General features: G+C 34.5%; 1 protein-coding gene across 1 annotated transcript; it reads left to right on the top strand.

Moving 5' to 3' along the window:
• Nucleotides 1–2,064: 2,064 nt before the first annotated feature.
• Nucleotides 2,065–5,227, top strand: LOC134654127 (protein odd-skipped). Its single transcript, XM_063509572.1, has 3 exons — nucleotides 2,065–2,803; nucleotides 3,083–3,662; nucleotides 4,208–5,227. Exons 1-3 carry the CDS (start codon nucleotides 2,731–2,733, stop codon nucleotides 4,599–4,601), a joined length of 1,047 nt encoding a protein of 348 aa, XP_063365642.1. The 5' UTR covers nucleotides 2,065–2,730; the 3' UTR covers nucleotides 4,602–5,227.
• The last annotated feature ends 13,445 nt before the right edge of the window (nucleotides 5,228–18,672 follow it).

Here is an 18,672-nt window from a genome sequence, read left to right as displayed (position 1 = left end):
CACACATTATTACGGTCTTACCTAAAAAACAGAGCTCAACTTGTCGAAATTCCGTATTGGGATAAAAAAACCGGGGAACTTAAGAACATCCGATCAGAAATGCGAACAATAAATTCGTCAATACCCCAGGGAAGCGTATTAGGCTGTATTCATTTTATACTTTATATAAATGATCTGCCAAAAGTCCTAGAACAGCATAACGTACTTTTCGCAGATGATGTATCCCTGCTTTTTAAATGTCCAAATAACTATAACATCGATTGTGACATTAAAACAGCACTAGTAGAGGCAAGTCTGTGGTTGCAAGACCATTGTCTAGATCTGAACCCGAAAAAGACCAAGTTAATACAATTTAAGCCATACCAAAAACAATCCTTAGACTTGACAAACTTGAGTAAGGAATTTGGTATTGAAGAAGTAAACGAAGTAAACCTTTTAGGGTTAAAAATTTACACAAACTTAACTTGGAAGGGACATATTGAAATTTTAAAAACCAAACTTTCCCGGTTCGTTTATGCACTTAGTGTAATAAAAAGAAACACAAATGTTGAATGCGCGCGGTCTGCATATCATGCTTATGCCTATTCCTGGTTTCGGTACGGAATCATCCTGTGGGGCCACAGTGTAAATGCTGACGAACTTTTTGTTGTACAAAAAAAATGTATTCGCATTATTGTAAATATTCGGTTACCAGCAAGCTGCAGGCACCATTTTGTACAGCAAAATATACTGACTCTACCTTGCATCTATATATTAGAGATAGGAACATTTGTCAGGAAACACATGCATATGTTCACATACGAAAAAAGTGCTCGACGCCAGAACAAATTAGCACTCCCTCAATCAAAATTAAACATCTTTAAAGACGGTCCATACTACAGATCAATTACAATTTATAATAAAATAACGGAATACATAAAGGCGGAAAATAAGTGTTCCTTGTTCTGTAAGAAGCTTAAGACGTTCCTTCTCCAGAAAGCCTACTATTCTATTGAAGAATTTATGAATGATGTTGCTTGACATGTGTTATTTCCTTGGTTTAGATTACGTCTGACATGTTTTAATAAACAAGAGAATAATGTAAATAAATAAATGTAATGTAATAAGGCGCATGTCAACTTACTTATAAGTATATGACTTTGTATTTATTTTGTGTGGAATTATTTTAATACTCTTATAATTGAATTTTATAATATGAATGTTTCGATTAATTATTATTTATAACTTAGTATGTAATTTTAATGTTAGTGTGTAAGATATTTGCAATGCCCTACCAGGGTATCAGTGCCTCTTACTTTGCAAATAACATCTGTGTTATGTAATGTACATAATTATGCAAATAAATAAATACAAATACAAATACAAATCCCTTCTCATCCCCCTCTCAAACCTTCTCTCCCCATTCATAACCCACCTCTCCCCGCGAAACCTACTTATCCCGTTTTACGGTACCTAATTATCAACTGCGATGGATTCTATAATTTATTGACGCTAAATAACTAAAAAGAATTTAGTATTATTTTTACCGTATTTACCAATATTTTATAGGTATGCTGTTCTTAAATAGATAAGTGAGTTCTATTTACCACAAGTTGAGTTGGTAAGTAACTATAGTAGAGCTTATAACAGGTTATTAACTGAACTTTTCAGATTGGGTTGATGGAGGCAAAATTGTTCTCCTAATATTAGCTCTACCAATCCTACCTATATTTTAAGACCTATATTGCTAAATTTTATGCAAGCCCATATCTACTTTGTATAAAATTTATTTTTTTCCACCCTTCATTTTTCTTAAAGATGTTTATATTGTTGCCACTTGTTATTGCATGTTAGCTGTATTATAGTGGACAACTGTTATTGGCTTTGTTTTCTGTTCATTGTGCTATGTATCATGTACTTTTTGTATTGCAGTTGATGCCCCAAATAAATAAAATAAAATAAAAATAAATAGGATAAAAAAGTGACTGCAACCCGAATCTACGTTTTCACGTTATGTAGTTATCGGTTGGTAGTTAATAGGTACTTAATAGCACTCTTCCCTTTTCAGGATCTTTACATCTTACAATATTGACCAACGTTTGTTACCTAACGGTTTCACTGAACAAACTAAAGACTAAACAAATCGGTCAATTAGTTCATACAAATGATTCAGCTTTCACTACTAAGGCTATCGTGCCTGATACCTAGCTGCAATAAAACGTTTCAAAGAGACCGAACAAAACCCGGCGTACAAAGACTTGCCTACGAAACGCAATTAGTAGAGCAATCCGCTCACCTAATAGCCTCACTGGGAACGCTGTGTCACCAAAAATTTGCATTGAGCTAATCCAGAACAGCTTAAGAAAACAAGCTTTAGTATGAAAAGGTCCAAGGTTGGACGGTGAAATTGGGAGCATAGGGCTTAGTAGATTCCTCTGAGTTGGTCGTTAAAGCGATTCGCGATTATTGCCGATCGATTCCGAAGGCAGTGCTCGGTAGGCCCCGCCTCCTGGGAGGGCAGCTGCTTCGGGAGCCGAGCCGACAGAGGCGCCGGCCGCGCGGCGCGTTTGATCTCCCCCTCCCGGCCCCACGCGCAAACGCAGGCCCCGATAACGGACGCACACAAACTCATAACGCTCCGCGCTCTCCCCCAAGCAGGTTGTGCCGAAACCGGTTTACAGACGCATACAGTGAAGTGCTAAAGACACAGTGCCCTAGTGTTTAGTTTTGTTTGGACGTTTATTTGTGGAAATGGAAGATAAGGTGGACAGTTCTGACGATTTCCTTATCGAAGAAGAGGAAGAGCAAATCGAGGACAATCACAGTAAGTTTTAAATCATTTTTGAGTGTTCCTTTTTTTGTTTACCTACCTTTATTAAAGCTTTGAGAAGTATGAAGTTTATTGACATTTCATGTGTGCCCCCACGAATTAAGACTAAATAAAATATATAATTAATTACATTTTTCTTTTTCAATTTTAAGTCTTTAAACCATATTATCATTTTAATAAATGAGTTCTTGATAGACGTTGATTTGTTATTGAGCATAGCAATATACGTAAGTGGACAAAAGCGACGGTTCTTAGTTTATATTTTTTCCACAGGCTATCCTCCAGACTTTCCGATCGAAGCTTTGGTGAAGCTCGAGCGTCCGTCGCCTCCTCTGCCGACGCCGCCGCATACGCCCACCGACGACACGCCTCCGGCTGTCGTCATCTCCCGCCACCAGCCCCCCGTGTGGCCACCCGCTCCTCACTACCCCACCTACCCCCGGCCAGCCATGCAGACACCCTACCCTTACGAGAAAGCTCCAGTCCCGAATTACTCGCACCCTGCGATGTCTGCCTATGTCCAAGCTCAAGTTGCGACTCTACCGCCGACGGCTCCGTACCACGCCATGCTAGTCAACCAGTGGATCAGAAACGCGGCCCTGTATCATCATTCATTAAGATACCCGGGAGCGATGGCCCAGAGAATGCCAGGAAGAAATCCGCCCCCGATGAGGGCTCCCGGTGTGCCCGGCACGCGCCCTAAGAAACAATTCATCTGCAAATATTGCAACCGCCAGTTCACCAAATCTTACAATCTGCTCATCCACGAAAGGACTCACACCGACGAGAGGCCCTACTCCTGTGACATCTGTGGAAAGGCTTTCAGAAGACAGGACCATCTAAGAGATCATAGGTAAGATATCGACAATTCATTACACCTTCTTGATAGGTAAGTATAATGCCTCGTGCTCAGACAATATAATGGCCCATAAAATGCTATTAGTAATCAATTGTTATCACAATAACCACAAATTAAATTTAACTTCCACTTCTAATACAAACCAGGTGATTTAAGATGTGTTTCAAGAAAGCATTGTTGACGATAAGAGGTAAAAAAAAAAGAATTAAAAGTTTACCTTTTTGTGAGGTCGCGACGCGGCGGGCGCACGCGTCCCAAGAACCGGTTAGGATTTTTACGATCACCATATCTGTTTCGCTCCGCCGTCGAACAAATTACATGTTATATTTCTTCGCTTTTACGAGACAAACTTTTTCCTTCCACATTCATTACCCATCTAATGTGTCCGTAATGTAGAATTACCTCAATTTTCATTTGAAACGGTTATTATTCCGTCGCCTTATTGAGCCATAAATACTGCTAGGTGTTTGTTTACTTTTAACGCCTCTTAGAGTGGAGAGAAAGTTCAAAATACTTACTGTTCCTTTTCTATTTTCCAGGTACATTCATTCTAAGGAGAAGCCGTTCAAATGCAACGAGTGCGGTAAAGGATTCTGCCAATCCCGAACTCTGGCAGTACACAAAATTTTGCACATGGAGGAATCTCCCCACAAATGCCCAGTTTGCAGCAAGAGCTTCAACCAAAGATCCAACCTGAAGACCCATCTGTTGACGCATAGTGACGCAAATAAACATCACTTGGAACACCTCGAGGGATGCCAGGAGGTGTCATCCACGAGTCATCCTGAGAACTCTTTACTCGATCTCTCTCAGAAACCTTCCCCACCGCTGCAGTCCTACCAACAACAGCCTGAAGTTAGTGCCCAACAATCACCTGTCGACGCGCCAAAGAAGACATTAGGATTTTCTATAGAAGATATCATGAAGCGCTAATATGTCTAAGAATGTATTTGTAGCTTTGTTACAAGTAGCTGTACATTGCTAATTCAAGATCTTACGTAGTATCACTTGCTAGTTACTGAATTAGAATTTCTTCAAGTCAAGTGATTATTACTTGATTAGCTGCATTCTATTTTTTGCCAAAGAAATTTAATTTCGACTGATTATTTCCAATAGACACATCTGTAATGAACATCCTGAGTTAAATAACCATGTAAGATACAAATACATTTAGAAAATAGGTCCTCGTTTCATCTCTGTAAAGACTGAAATATTTGTTTTAGCAAATAATTATTGTTGTTATGTTTTCTTTAAAGTTTATTTTATTGTGATAGTCTTACTACTTAATTAGATTTAAGTACAAACTAAAGTTACCGAAAAGTATTACCTTTGTTTTAAGTACCTACATCATTTATTCCAAATTATGTGGCTATGACAGTTTTGAGCATGTTCAAATTGATAGACATAATGACTGTAGTGTGTTTGAATATCTGGTTAGTTGTAATTTGTACATTCCTGTAAATATACTTGTAAATTAATTTAAGGCATTATAAGTTAAGTCGACGAGGCTACATTAAAAATCTTAATTATGAAGAGAAGTACATGGAGTGGAAAATTTATTTCCTTGTTTTATTTTACCCATAAAACGAATTGCTTTAAATTGTACAATATGCTGCAAAGAAAAAAAAACAAAATCCAGAACAGACAGGCAATTTAGATGCTAATATATAGGTAATATTTCAATATGAAATTCTAAATAGGTAGATGCTTAACTTAATTTGTATCACTAGATTTTTCTCATTGGTATGACAAATCTAAATCTTGTCATTTGTTGATGCAGTCAACAGACATACCTTTTAGGACCATCAAGCAATGTCGTTTATCAGTTTGATAAAAATGAGCCTTTCCTTGGTTTAAAAATTATAATTTTCAATATCCTGCAAGTTTAAACACAATCAGGCGGCCTAGGCAAGGTGATAATCGCTATCGCTTCGCCATAGAATCGCTTTGTGTCTCTCTATCACTCTTCCGTATTAGTGTGACAGTGACAGTTGCGTTTCGTTCGCTACGTAGCGTTAGCGATTGGCATGTTGTCTACGGGGACTGAGTAGAAATATTTTCGCTGCAGGTTATGGCTTAGTTTGCAAGAAATTATAACAGACTGAATGATCTTTTACATAACTATCTAACATTTTGGAGTCATAATCATTAATTCATTACCAAAAATAAGTACTACAAAAAAATGATGGCCGTAAAGATAGCGTGACGTAAGTACTGTAATGTACCTACCATTATAAGCTGAACTATGACATTATAGTTACCGTTACATAGACAGACAGATAAATATTGCAATACAAAAACCATTATAATTATAGGGCCCGCACATTATGAAATGATAATCAACTTAGATGATTGAAAGTGGTTTGCGAAAGGAATATTCGTGACGGTAAGAGCAGTAATATTTGGTAACACAAGTCATTAATAAATTACTTGAATGATACTCTCTTTTTAGATCCTAAGCTCTGAGCAGTGCGTTTTGACCTTGGGTAAAAATTGGTAAAGAATATGGATTAAGGACTATGGGTGTAATGTATTTATTTACCTATTATTTATCATTATCACACAAAAGATAACACATCGTACCTACAAAGCCAGATTTAATGTTACTTATAATATAAGGCATTGGCAAATGCTCTACTAGTCAACCTCAGGCTATTAGACTTTGGAAGTTGCTAGTAACTATTAAACTTAACGTACAATACAATACAATACAAATACTCTTTATTGCACACCTCATTACAGAAAACAATAAAACGTAAATAAAATTATAACTCATAATAATAGAAAATATAGTTTTAGCAGCTATCAAAATAAAACTTAACGTACCTAACGGTATACGGTTACGATCTATAAAATAACCAAACCCTCAAAACAACCAAATCAGCATTATAAATACTAATATAAACCTTGATCAACAAAACCAATTTCATCTAAATAATAAAGTCACACAGTGTACAGAAACGATTTTCTTTTACTATTATAGGTCTCTAAAACGGCCCATAATAGGCGAAGTATGATTAAACCCAATTTGGGTCGGAAAGTTGGAATTACATATTAAATTATATTCCCCACGGGCTGGTGGCGCCACCTAGTTCCGGATGGCTGAACTGAGCGATGTCATCTGTCGCGACGCGATGTCGCTACGGGTAGCGGAATATTCAGAAACTCAATACAGCGGCGAATGGGTGATATTTTGAATTAGTTTGAATTGAGACCGTCGTCCCTCGGAATTTTAAATTATATTTTATCTAAGCGTTGGCATCGAATATATATGTAGGCATGACGATATATTTTTATGAAATACCTATGACGTAAAAAAAATAACAATGGGTACTCGTATTATCACATAGAGTTTGTGCGGAAAGAGAAGAGTCGTGGAATGTATTGGACCCCATACAATCAACAGATTCTACATGTTTTTGAAATTATTATTGCTTTGTAATTTTTCGTAAATTTTATTTATTATAAAGTAGTTTAATTTTTCATGTTGGCACGAGGAATATTTAGTTAAACCTCAGCTATGTAAATAATATCAAGTAAATTATACTTTCATAAATATTTTATTGTAGATCTGTATAAATCCGATTTCATATAACCCTGAAGCCGCCAAACTATTTCGCGATCAAAGGCATTTCGTGTGAACCGATTAGATTTCTCCAATTTAATTGCGTAAATGACTAATTTCGCCCGTCTTAGATTGATGACTGAAGTCTTAACGCCCGCAATTTGCCAGTCAATGGAAATTGCAACGATCCCTCTGATTGAGCTCTAATCGCGCTGGAATTGGTCGAATTCGAGAATCGACCCATACATTTTCCCATGACTATTTCGAATTTATGTTTTTAATCGCGGATATATAATTGACGTATTCCAAAAAATAAAATATATGGATCATGGTAAGGTGAATAAAAAAAAACTTCAAAAGAATAGAGAATAGTCAGGTAAAGAATAAAAGAATACAGATACCTAAGTATATTAATAAGGACGTTATAGTTTATTTTATTACTTATGAAGTAGAAAGATAATATGTTTTAACTATTAATTTGGAATACAATTATTAAAACTTAATTTCAATGGGTAGCGTTACTTAAAAAGGCAGCTTTAAATCTTTCTTTTGTTCCAATTAAAAGCAATTCAGGAAGGATTATAGTCGAATTTAATGAAACCACTGCCATATTTCACGTGATTTCGTCTGTCAGTATTACTGACTGACGCTGTCTTGATTTATGAACGATCTTTACTGATTTATCGAACTAAATTCAGGCAGTTCTATTCAATTATAGGAAATCAATCTAGTTTATATCATGTTACGGTAGCTAGCTTTGATTATGATCGTAGATCATGAAATAATTGAAAATAGTAGGCACGAGGCGGCACGACAGAATCTTATTAAAAATTTAACGATTACTTACACACCTACCTAGACATTCCATGTTCTGTCAAAGGTTTTAATGGGAGTAACTCATAAAGCTGCTTGCCTTTTTTTACAATATGTCAAATATAATATTTAAAACTTTCGCGTTTTGGACACATTTTAACTCCACCACCAGTGAAACCTGTGTCGAAACGTAGGTAAATGAAGGTAATACAATAAATTTCGCGATAGACCCGTCTATAAATGTTAATTTATTTAGAGAGTTAATATGCCAAATATCTAAAAACATTGATGTCATGTTATTGATTCTAAATAAGTATGTGTATTTATTTTCTCCAGAAAAAATATATAAAACTAATTATGCAAATGGGAAGAAGGAACAAGGTTAGGAAGGTTAAATTCCTTGAGCAACCAACTTTTTATACCAGCAGTCGATCTCGTGCCATACTCCTGAATTAACTCAACAAAAAAACTAACTGTACTCTAATGGCTGCTACTTGGGTCATAGCCATTACCGACACGCATGAAACAATCTACGAAACTTTTGACACACGGCGTCCTTAGTAACACAAAGACGCAAGTGACCTTATCTGTGATATTAAGATAGAACTTTGTGATAATAAGTGTGTGATAATAATAAAATGTACCCTAATGAAGAATCTCCCTCTGGCTCTCGTAACGACTATCTGAAGTAGCACACAAAAAATTGGTGAATTATATAAAGATTTATTACGACTTAGACAATAATTGTCTTATACCGATATTTTTGAAGGAGATTTATGTTTTGGCTCTAAGCTATGTTTCTTTTTGGGTAATTTTAATGTTTTTATCGCGTGGTTTGATGTATTGTTGCATTGGGATTGGGTTTTAAAAACGAGGGATATGGTTATGGTTAGCCTTACAGCTTTTAGTTCTTCCATTTGAAATGTTTCATATTTAAACTTTGGTATGTACTTGTTTCATCTCTATATCTCCGTTTATCGCTATATGATGGAGATTCGTGGTGTTTTAGATTAACTAATAAAATTATGTTACTTCTGTTAGTATAAATAAAGATTTTTTTCTTTCCAGAAAATTATTTTTCGTACTGCAGGTCCTTTTTGACACCTTATCACGGCGGCACACATTTGGTTAAAAAGTAACTGTCATCTAGCATTAATATACTCGTAATTAAAATGATAAGAGCCCTGTCAATAAAACCACCGAAAAATGTTTAGGTATTTTGGAATTTTTTGAATTTAAATTCCGAGCATCCCCTTTCTTTTTCCCATCGCCGCACGCGCAGCCTCTTATGAACACGCGATGCTCATTGGCAGCTGTCAGTCAGAAGGATAACGTATCTTACGTATGTTACGAGTATGAAACCACAATCATACAGTTTCGTGAGACCTTCATTGAAAAAACGTTTTTTTTTTTTTTGGGAAACTGTATTTGACCGTCAAATGCGATTGGAATGGGCAATATAAGAAAGAACGACATAAAGGGTTTGATAAAAAAACACAGTTTGTTAATTACTTATATACCTAAAATTAACATACAGTAAAGGCCCAAAATACGTCGGATAAGTTGAGCACCTACTTAATATATCAGGTGTTTTTCACTCCACCAGCCAGGGCCAAAAAGTTCGCCTGATGTGAGCTTCACTTGTTTATAATTCTTATTTAAATACGTTATACTTATACCGGCGCCCTAGAAATGATGACACCACATCATATCTACACTAAATACAATTAATACATTGATCTAACTCCACAAAGTTTACCTCAATCATAATTAGGTAGTCTTAATATAAATAGAGGCCGTTAAAACCCCCTATTTTTGTTAAAATCTCAGTTTAACATCCCTTTCAAGCGTCATCGCACACGCAACGTGGATTGACAGCTGTCAGCACGAATCAGGGAATACAGGGCTTATATTGGGCCAATTATGGTCGCACCCACCGGGCCATGAGAAGCCAAAAGTAGACATGATGGCTAATAAAGGTTACACACCCACTATTACCGGTATGGTTATTTGAGTCTCCATGTGTTAAACTAGCTACTGGCCGCGACTTTGTCCGCTTTGAATCCGTTAGAAACATTAACCCCCTTGGAATTTGAAAAAGCCTTATCACTTCTGTAACTTTGTGTTTAAAATTTAAACTTGGGGCAGGGTAATATGAAACGACTGTATTCAGTGTTTAAGTAACTGTATTTTTGTTATAACTTACAAGAGATATTGACCTCTTACTATGTTAATGATCAATAAATAATTAAGTACCTAAGTATATACAACCGATTAATAATAAACCAATGTTCAAAAAGTCAACCTCTTCCCATCGCATTAATTACTTCCTGATGTTATGACTGATATTTGTTTTGTCTTCAGTTCGACCTTGACCGCTTATTATTACCATATAATCGATTTTTTAATTGGACAGTGAGACTCAAAATGTGAACACTACAGACAGTGTTAAAATGTTTCCTTGAATGCGTCGCGTGGAAGAGTTTATCCGGCACGTTTTCGGTTATTAACCAAAATACATTACTATGTATTAGGTAGGTACATTATTACTGATCAGTTTTGAATTCATTGTTTCCTGCTAAATAAATTATTATTGGTATAGTAGGTACCTAAGTATAGTTAGTCTGTACACATAAATAACTAAATATTATATTCTTACACAAATTACACAAATTGACTAAGCTCCTCACAGTAAGCTCAAGAAGGCTAGAATGTGTTGTGGGTACTCAGACAACAATATATGTGTAATAGTGTGTGTGTACTTAAAAAATACATAGCAAACACCCACGAATCAGGAACAAATTATTTGTGCTATCACACAAATAAATTAAATACTTATACTATATCCATTTAAATATTTTTCATATTTAAAATTTTTAATATATTACATTAAACATTTTCAAATATATACAGATCTGCGAAATGATACCTACATCGTGAGGTGAAGGTGATATACCTACATTTAATAGGTTCCTACTAAATTATTAATTACTAATAAAAAAACAAATCACAAATTTAGGTACGCAATTTTATAAATAAGGAAAATAAGACAGTTTGTCTTGCAGTAAAGAATTAAACTGTTCTACATTTATCTCTTTAATAATTATGGCCGAAAACCGGATCAGCAAAAACCATCATGTTTTTAAACCAGATATTTCAATAAACATAATTTAATTTCTTTCGAAAGTTTTTAAGGCGGCAAAGGGCAATTCATAGTTAAATACAACTTTGACCAGAACAAGCAACACAAAGTATACCCGCTGTCAAACACACGTCAAAGTTTGACAAGCGGGCGGTCAAAATGTGTACTTCCTTGGACGTTTTACAAAGAAATTACTACCACGTAAGCTATGCAATAATAGTTCATATTGTTCTAGTGGTAGAGCTGCCAGTTTTTAGGTGAGCGGTAAAATAATTGTGGTCAAGTAACGGTGCTATGCTGACATCGGAACGTGTGGTAAAAAGAAAAGATTGAAGTTGAAAAAGAATTAGATTAAATTAAAAGCAAAAGTGAGGTAACCTACGAATTTAAGGGCCTGCGATGAATAACATAAGGGTTTGTGTAAAATTTGTTTTTTATTTATAATATTATCCTACCTTAATTAAAATTACCGATTTCCGTGGAACTATTGAGAACAACCAGGATGTTTTTTTAAAATCGTATCTAAGAATAAAACGAGTTGTTTTGAGGTGACACAATCCTAAAATACAGTCAAAATTTGTTATTTTTTTACACAAGTATTTTCGTATCTTTATTCTTGACACAAGTAAATTTTTTTTATCAAGTGAGTACTACTTATTACTTACTCGTAGGTACTTAGGTCCTAATCTATAATTTATGTATCAGTTCTACTGCCTACTGATTCTGCAGACAGTAAAATTACTTACCATTTGAAATAATTAGAATAATTATCTAAAATCCCGTTAATAACTACTTGTCGGTCAAATGTTTGATTAAATTATAGGTGTATCAAAATATTTATCTATTATTACCGTGAAATAGTAACCAATAATTAAACTATACGAATTCAGAGGGTACAATTGCATCTCACTCAAGCGGCCTTCTAAGTAAAACCAGGTAAGTCTAAAAAACTGGAATCGATGTTAAAAGTCCGACCTATAATTATAAAAGATCAAAATGTTCGCAGCGTTGTATTACCGGTTATTAAATGTAGGTTTTAGGAGCAAATGCGGTTATAATAGTCCCTCGAATGATACGGGACTAGAGAAACGTAATTTTGTGACTTTTTGCCTCGGGGTTGCCAGGTTGCTACATGGTTCAGATGGTTACCGCAAATTAAATACATGGTTTCACTTTGGATGATCTACTAATTGTGGTAATGATAACAGTTGTATTTCTACTCGTACATAGATGGGTTTATTCGATATACAAACTTTTTTGTAGCCACAACAACTTAAAGCGTACCTACTTAATTCAATATTCTAATTGATGATTCTGATACGGTTCCTAAGTACACACACTAAAACAGTAAAGTATATTTCAGTACAAAAACGGAAGCCAGTTGAAACAAACATTTTAACATGTTCTAACATGAAGATTTTTTTTTGTACTTCATACAATTTTCATACATTTAGTGAAAATATTTAATAACTATGAATGACGTCATTTATTAACCTAAGTAGGTATATGATGAAGTAATTCATATACAAATGTCTTATTCTGAAAAGTCAACTAATTTTGATACACCAGGACGATGGCAGCCCCTATTGCAATGGCAACCCTAACTCCATTATTTAATACTGAACCATTTTGCGGTTAGTAGTCCGAACGTGCCTTCCGTCCTCGGCTATGTCATTTTGCGAGCTAATAGGCACAATTCAAAAGGATCGTTTTCATTTTAGTAATAAATAGACACTGCCAATTTTCGGTCATTATAGACGCCGAGAATGACAGATTTACGGTTTCATTGTTATTTGGAATTTTTATGACAAATTCGAATGTTTAAAAAGTGATTCTAGTAATTTTATGGCAGTGACACAAAATTATATGGGAATCGAATAAATAATAGGGTTACCGGTGTTTAAAGCTGATACTGGACAGCGAATATAAATTCCTAGATAAAATTATAATCGCATTTGTACGCTATGAAAAACAGATCAATTAAATTTTAAGCAAGATATTATTATATTTTACTAAATTATTGCAATGGTAATTATAATTGCCTCAGTTGTATTAAAAAAAAACGTTATTGCTTGTCTGATTGTGGTCCCATATAGGAAAATAAGAGAATGCTAGTATTCTGCGGTAGAATGTAAATATTTTTAAACGTCGGAAAAATAGTTCTTTGCTATTTTTTCATTTCGCCCTATTTTTCCACCAAACCGATTTACTCGTTTGTCCTAATACTTAAATTACTTTCCTACTTATTATTTTCTTAAAATACCTATGTACTTTAAATTATTATACATATTTAATTGACACCATAGGTACTTGTTTCCAGAATACATCGAGACAAATACAGTAAGAATATATACAGTAATTTCTTAAATTCTTACTGTATTAATTCTCTAGTTGCCTACTTTTTCTACTAAACCTCACTCCAGAGAGTCAGAATAAATACCTGTAGAAGTGATACTAATAACAAAGACATTCGTAGTATGGCTATACTTGATCAATAACCTAACCAGATCAGACGTCATATCAGAGGATCGCCAAAAAATAGCAGAAAAAGGATGAATGGAACTAACAAAGTCCAAAGCTACTAAAAAAAAACAATTTCCGCACCTAAACCATTTCTCAAGTTCTTAGTAAGTGACTAATTTATAGGCGCCACCGCTCAGACGAAACACCGCAAACTAATCAAACAACCGGTCATTATGCCGTCATTTTCGGAAACTGCCAAGTTAGGGAAACGAGTAAAAGTATAAATGGTTGTTATGGATGGTTCGCAGGTAACGGTTGGGAGCCTCAGTGAGGCATTTGCAAAACAGACGTAGGAAAAAGAGATGAATTATACGACGCATTGGCTTGATCCAGAATGGTTCGCTGGCAACGGGCTATCACAAATGTTACCTACTTTTTTGTAAAATCTACAGGAACCATAGAGCATTATCGAAAAAGATGTATTAAGGCAGCTAAAAAACATAGATACCTTTTTTAAATTTTATAATTTATTTTTTCGAGAGTACGTTGCCTCCTTAAAAACTAAACGACACTTGAGATACCTGTACTACAAAAACAAAACACCTGAAGATAGAGCAAACTATAATAAATATAATAAAATATTAAAAAAATGTATGCATACATCTAGGCAAATATCAAACAGAAATTACATAAATAATGCCAAGAATATTTCAAAGGCTAGCTGGGACATAATTAAATTAGATACAAAACAGAGTGATAGTTTTAAAACTAGAAAGATTAATGAAATTGATTACAATAATAAAATAATAAATAAGCCAATAGATATTGCAAATGCATTCAATGACTATTTCATTAGCATAACTCATAAAAACGCAAACTCTGACATAAACTTAAGACAATATAATCATGTCCTAAAACATAACAATTCAAACATGTTTCTCTCTCCTACTGATTCAACAGAGGTAGCGAAAATCATAACAAAACTTAAGAATACTCAATCTGTAGGCTACGATGAGATTACGACAAAAATAACAAAGTTAACAGCTGATATCATTGCTCCAATACTTTCTCACTTAATAAACCTAATGTTTGAACAAGGCATATTCCCTGAAGTGCTAAAAGTGTCTATCGTAAAGCCTATTTTTAAAGCTGGGGAAAAAATACAACCAGGTAACTATAGACCAATTACCCTTATACCTATATTTGCAAAAATAATAGAGAAAGCTATGTTTACTAGACTAATGAGCTTCTTAGACAAATGTAACATATTATGTGATCAACAACATGGCTTCCAAAAAGGGAAGTCGACAACTTTGGCTACATTCAACATAATTAATAAAATAGTGGATAATGTAGATAAAGGAGACAATACAGTTGCAGTTTTCTTTGATATGAGTAAGGCGTTTGACCATGTCTCTCATAAACTTCTATTGTACAAATGCGAGAAATATGGCATAAGAGGTTTGGTCTACTCATGGCTAGAGAGTTACCTAAGCAATCGACGTCAAACAGTAGAAATCACAGATCTAGACATTGATAAAATTCAAAAACAATACAGGTCAGATACAAAAAACAACAAAGTAGGAGTACCTCAAGGAACCATCTTAGGACCCTTGTTATTCCTGTTATATATTAATGATCTGCCCGCGATTACAGAACACGAGTGTACACTATTTGCAGACGACATATCTGTTGTCATATCTGATACCTCAACGCTCAATTACAACCAGGTCATTAATGAAACTATCGCTACCATAATGAAATGGCTAAATGATAACAGATTACAAGTCAATGTCGAAAAAACCAAATATATCCAATTTATTAATCAACGGGGTAAAAAAGAAGAACTTACTTTGACTTATAATGACCAAACTTTAACAGAATGTGATAGCACCAAGTTTCTAGGTATTGTTCTAGACGACCGTTGCACATGGAGCATGCATGTGGATAAAGTCTGTACCAGCATTAATAAATTTTCATATGTTTTATTGCGATTATCAAGAATATCTGATAAAAACACTGTCCTTAAAGCATATCACGGATTCGTGGTATCCAATTTAAGATACGGAATATTGCTCTATGGCAATTCTCCGCATATAGATCGTACCTTTATAGCCCAAAAAAAGTGTATCAGGGCAATGTGTAGCACCTCGCAGCGGACATCTTGCAAAAACTTATTTGTTGAATTAAAGTTGTTAACAGTACATTCACTGTATATATATGAAGTCTGTGTCTTTGTAAAATTGCACCCCGACATGTTTAAAAAAAAGGGGGAAATAACCCACTTCAATACAAGATACCCCAACAGATTAGTCCTACCAAAGACTAACACAAAAATGAAAAGTAGCTGCTGCTACGCGATGTGCATTAAAATATTCAATAAGCTGCCTGAGGACATTAAAGAATTACCCCTTAATAGATTTAAAAACAAATTGTACGACTACCTGACCCAACAGTGTTACTACAGCTTAAAAGACTTTTTAAATTGCGATAATGTACAAACTGACTATTAAAGTAGTTTACCTAATTAATTTATTAAGTAAAACCTTGTATATTTTAATATATATTTCATTAGTGACTTATTGTTCTAACTGATTGATTTAATTGTAAGTATATTTAAAATTTCTGACATTTTCATTCTTTGTAACCTACTTATAAAGTTTGTATTTTAATTCAATTTAACGGTTGTTGTTATAATGTTATTATTCTCCTTTTATATTGAAATCTTTTTATTTTATGAATTTCATTATATTTTAAATTATTATATTATAAACTTGCTAAATTATGTTAATTTATTTTGAATTCTATTTTTAAATTGAAAATAGATGGTTCTCTCTTGCCTTTTCCTTTCTTATCTGTTTACATGTAATCTTCGTTAATGTTTAAGCTACATATGTAAATAGTAATTATAAGTTTAGAAATAATTTAGCTATTAAGGAAATAATTTGCATGACTTATTAAAGTCTGAATGTACGCTCACTCAACCATTGTAACACCACAATTGTACTACATTTAAAGCAAATAAATTACTATTACTATTACTATTACTATACTTTCCTAGATACATAGCTAATTTTTAATTTAAATAATGGTGTTTTAGTTAACAAGTCCAAACGGCTGAAGTCACTAAATGTCTACGATAAGATAACTGTCAATATATTGATAGAGCTCGTAGAGTCTGTTCGGAAAGACAAGAGTCGTGGAATGTACTATGGGCTATTGGGCCTTATACATTTTCCAATTTTTCCGAACTGACTCTATAAGCTAAATATGCACCGATTTAAAAAGAGCAAAGAGAAACGTCATTTATTTTCATAGAAATTTGACATTAATGATGACATCATCACACTGTGTCATTGCAGAGTCAGCATTGTCCGACTCTAAATTACTTGACCAGTCTATTATCTTACATTCTCTTTGACCAAATGGAAGGTGTTTACGTTCGACATGTCAAAAATTATGGCGCTCCATATATCGAAAGCAGACCGCTATTACTATAATTATAATGAGAGCAAATTTTAGAAGCCATTTTATGAAGTAGGATTCGGAAAGATACGGTTGCGAATATTATTGCAATGTATTTTATGATGCAAAAAAATAATGAATGGACATTTAGAAAGGGCAAGTTTAGTAAAATAGGATACAAAAAGTTAAAGCAGTTAAATAATTTGTTTTTGCAACGTTGCGAAATTTGCTGTTAGGTAATAGGCGGTGGTCGATGATGAAAAAATTACAACGTACCTACCTGTGTAGTACCTTATATAAAATTGATGACTACTTGGAGTCTAGATTTTAGAGTCAAGATGCATTAACTAAAAGTATTTAATTACTTTTTAGTACTTATTTTGCTACAATACACCACAAAAAGTTGCGTGTCTAAAACTATCCTCGCAATTTAAGTAGGTAATGTAGGCTTAATAATAACCAGGGCGATAAGGTGAAAATCAAATTACATATTAAGACCAAGTAACAATGTATAAAGTCAAAGTAGAGGCAACAAAACTATGTCTATGTACAAATACACATGTATGTTTTCCAAAAACATTACTCCCTCTTTTTGCGTCCAGGTAATAAAACTCCATAATGCATCACGATTCTCAGATTTACCGTCCACTTTTTCCTAGCAGTCAATAGCAATAAAATCCTGCTCTTCACGCATGTGCTTGGACATATTTAGGACATTATTAAATTAATGCGATTGATAAATTGTCCTGATTGCGCTCATAGGTGGTCTAAACTACCGTAAATGTCTCTCTTCTCTGATAAGATGTTAATGTCAGGCACGCGCTAGGCCAGCGATTCTCAAAGTCTTAAGGGGCCCACTGATTACCAGTCCGCCGGACGGTATCGGCCTGTCAGTTGTTCGGAACTGTCAACCATTTGTTCTAACTGACAGGCCGATACCGTCCGGCGGACTGTTAATCAGTGGGCCCCTTTAAAGGACGGACGACTGGCCGCGTAGCCAACGTGCCAATTGCTCCGTAGCGATCGAAACGCAACTGTCACTGTCGCACTAATATGGAAGACTTAAGAGGAAAGGGGACGATCGATTCTCCATACAAAGTAGTCCTCATTTTCGTCCCTGGATATTGACTGTATGGATTTACTTTATATTTATACAGAATGTTATGTATTTTAGTCATAGCTATGCCCGACCGTTTGATAAACCGAGCCGTCGCTAAATAGTTTGAGATCCACTGCGCTGGACTAGGAAGATAAGTCAAAGGTTAAAATGATTTTTAAGTTTTATGTTTACTGCCCTCTATTGGTACAATCAAACCCATGAATAGTTTTACTGCACTTTGATCTAGCATATTTATTGGGTTATTCATTTTGATGATGAATCTTTTTTACAGAAATACTGTATTTTGGTAAACGCGCATATCATAAGATTAGATAGAAAGATAGCAAAACGTAATATATATATATAATAACCGTTTTAAAACAGAATGTTATTGACAGCTGCGGGTAGTTTGTAGCTAACCGGGTAAGATGATGAAATTATTTGCACACGCTCATGC

This window comes from Cydia amplana, chromosome 14 (assembly GCF_948474715.1).
Source record: "Cydia amplana chromosome 14, ilCydAmpl1.1, whole genome shotgun sequence".
Lineage (NCBI taxonomy): Eukaryota > Metazoa > Arthropoda > Insecta > Lepidoptera > Tortricidae > Cydia > Cydia amplana.
This window is presented reverse-complemented; position numbering and strand designations above follow the sequence as displayed.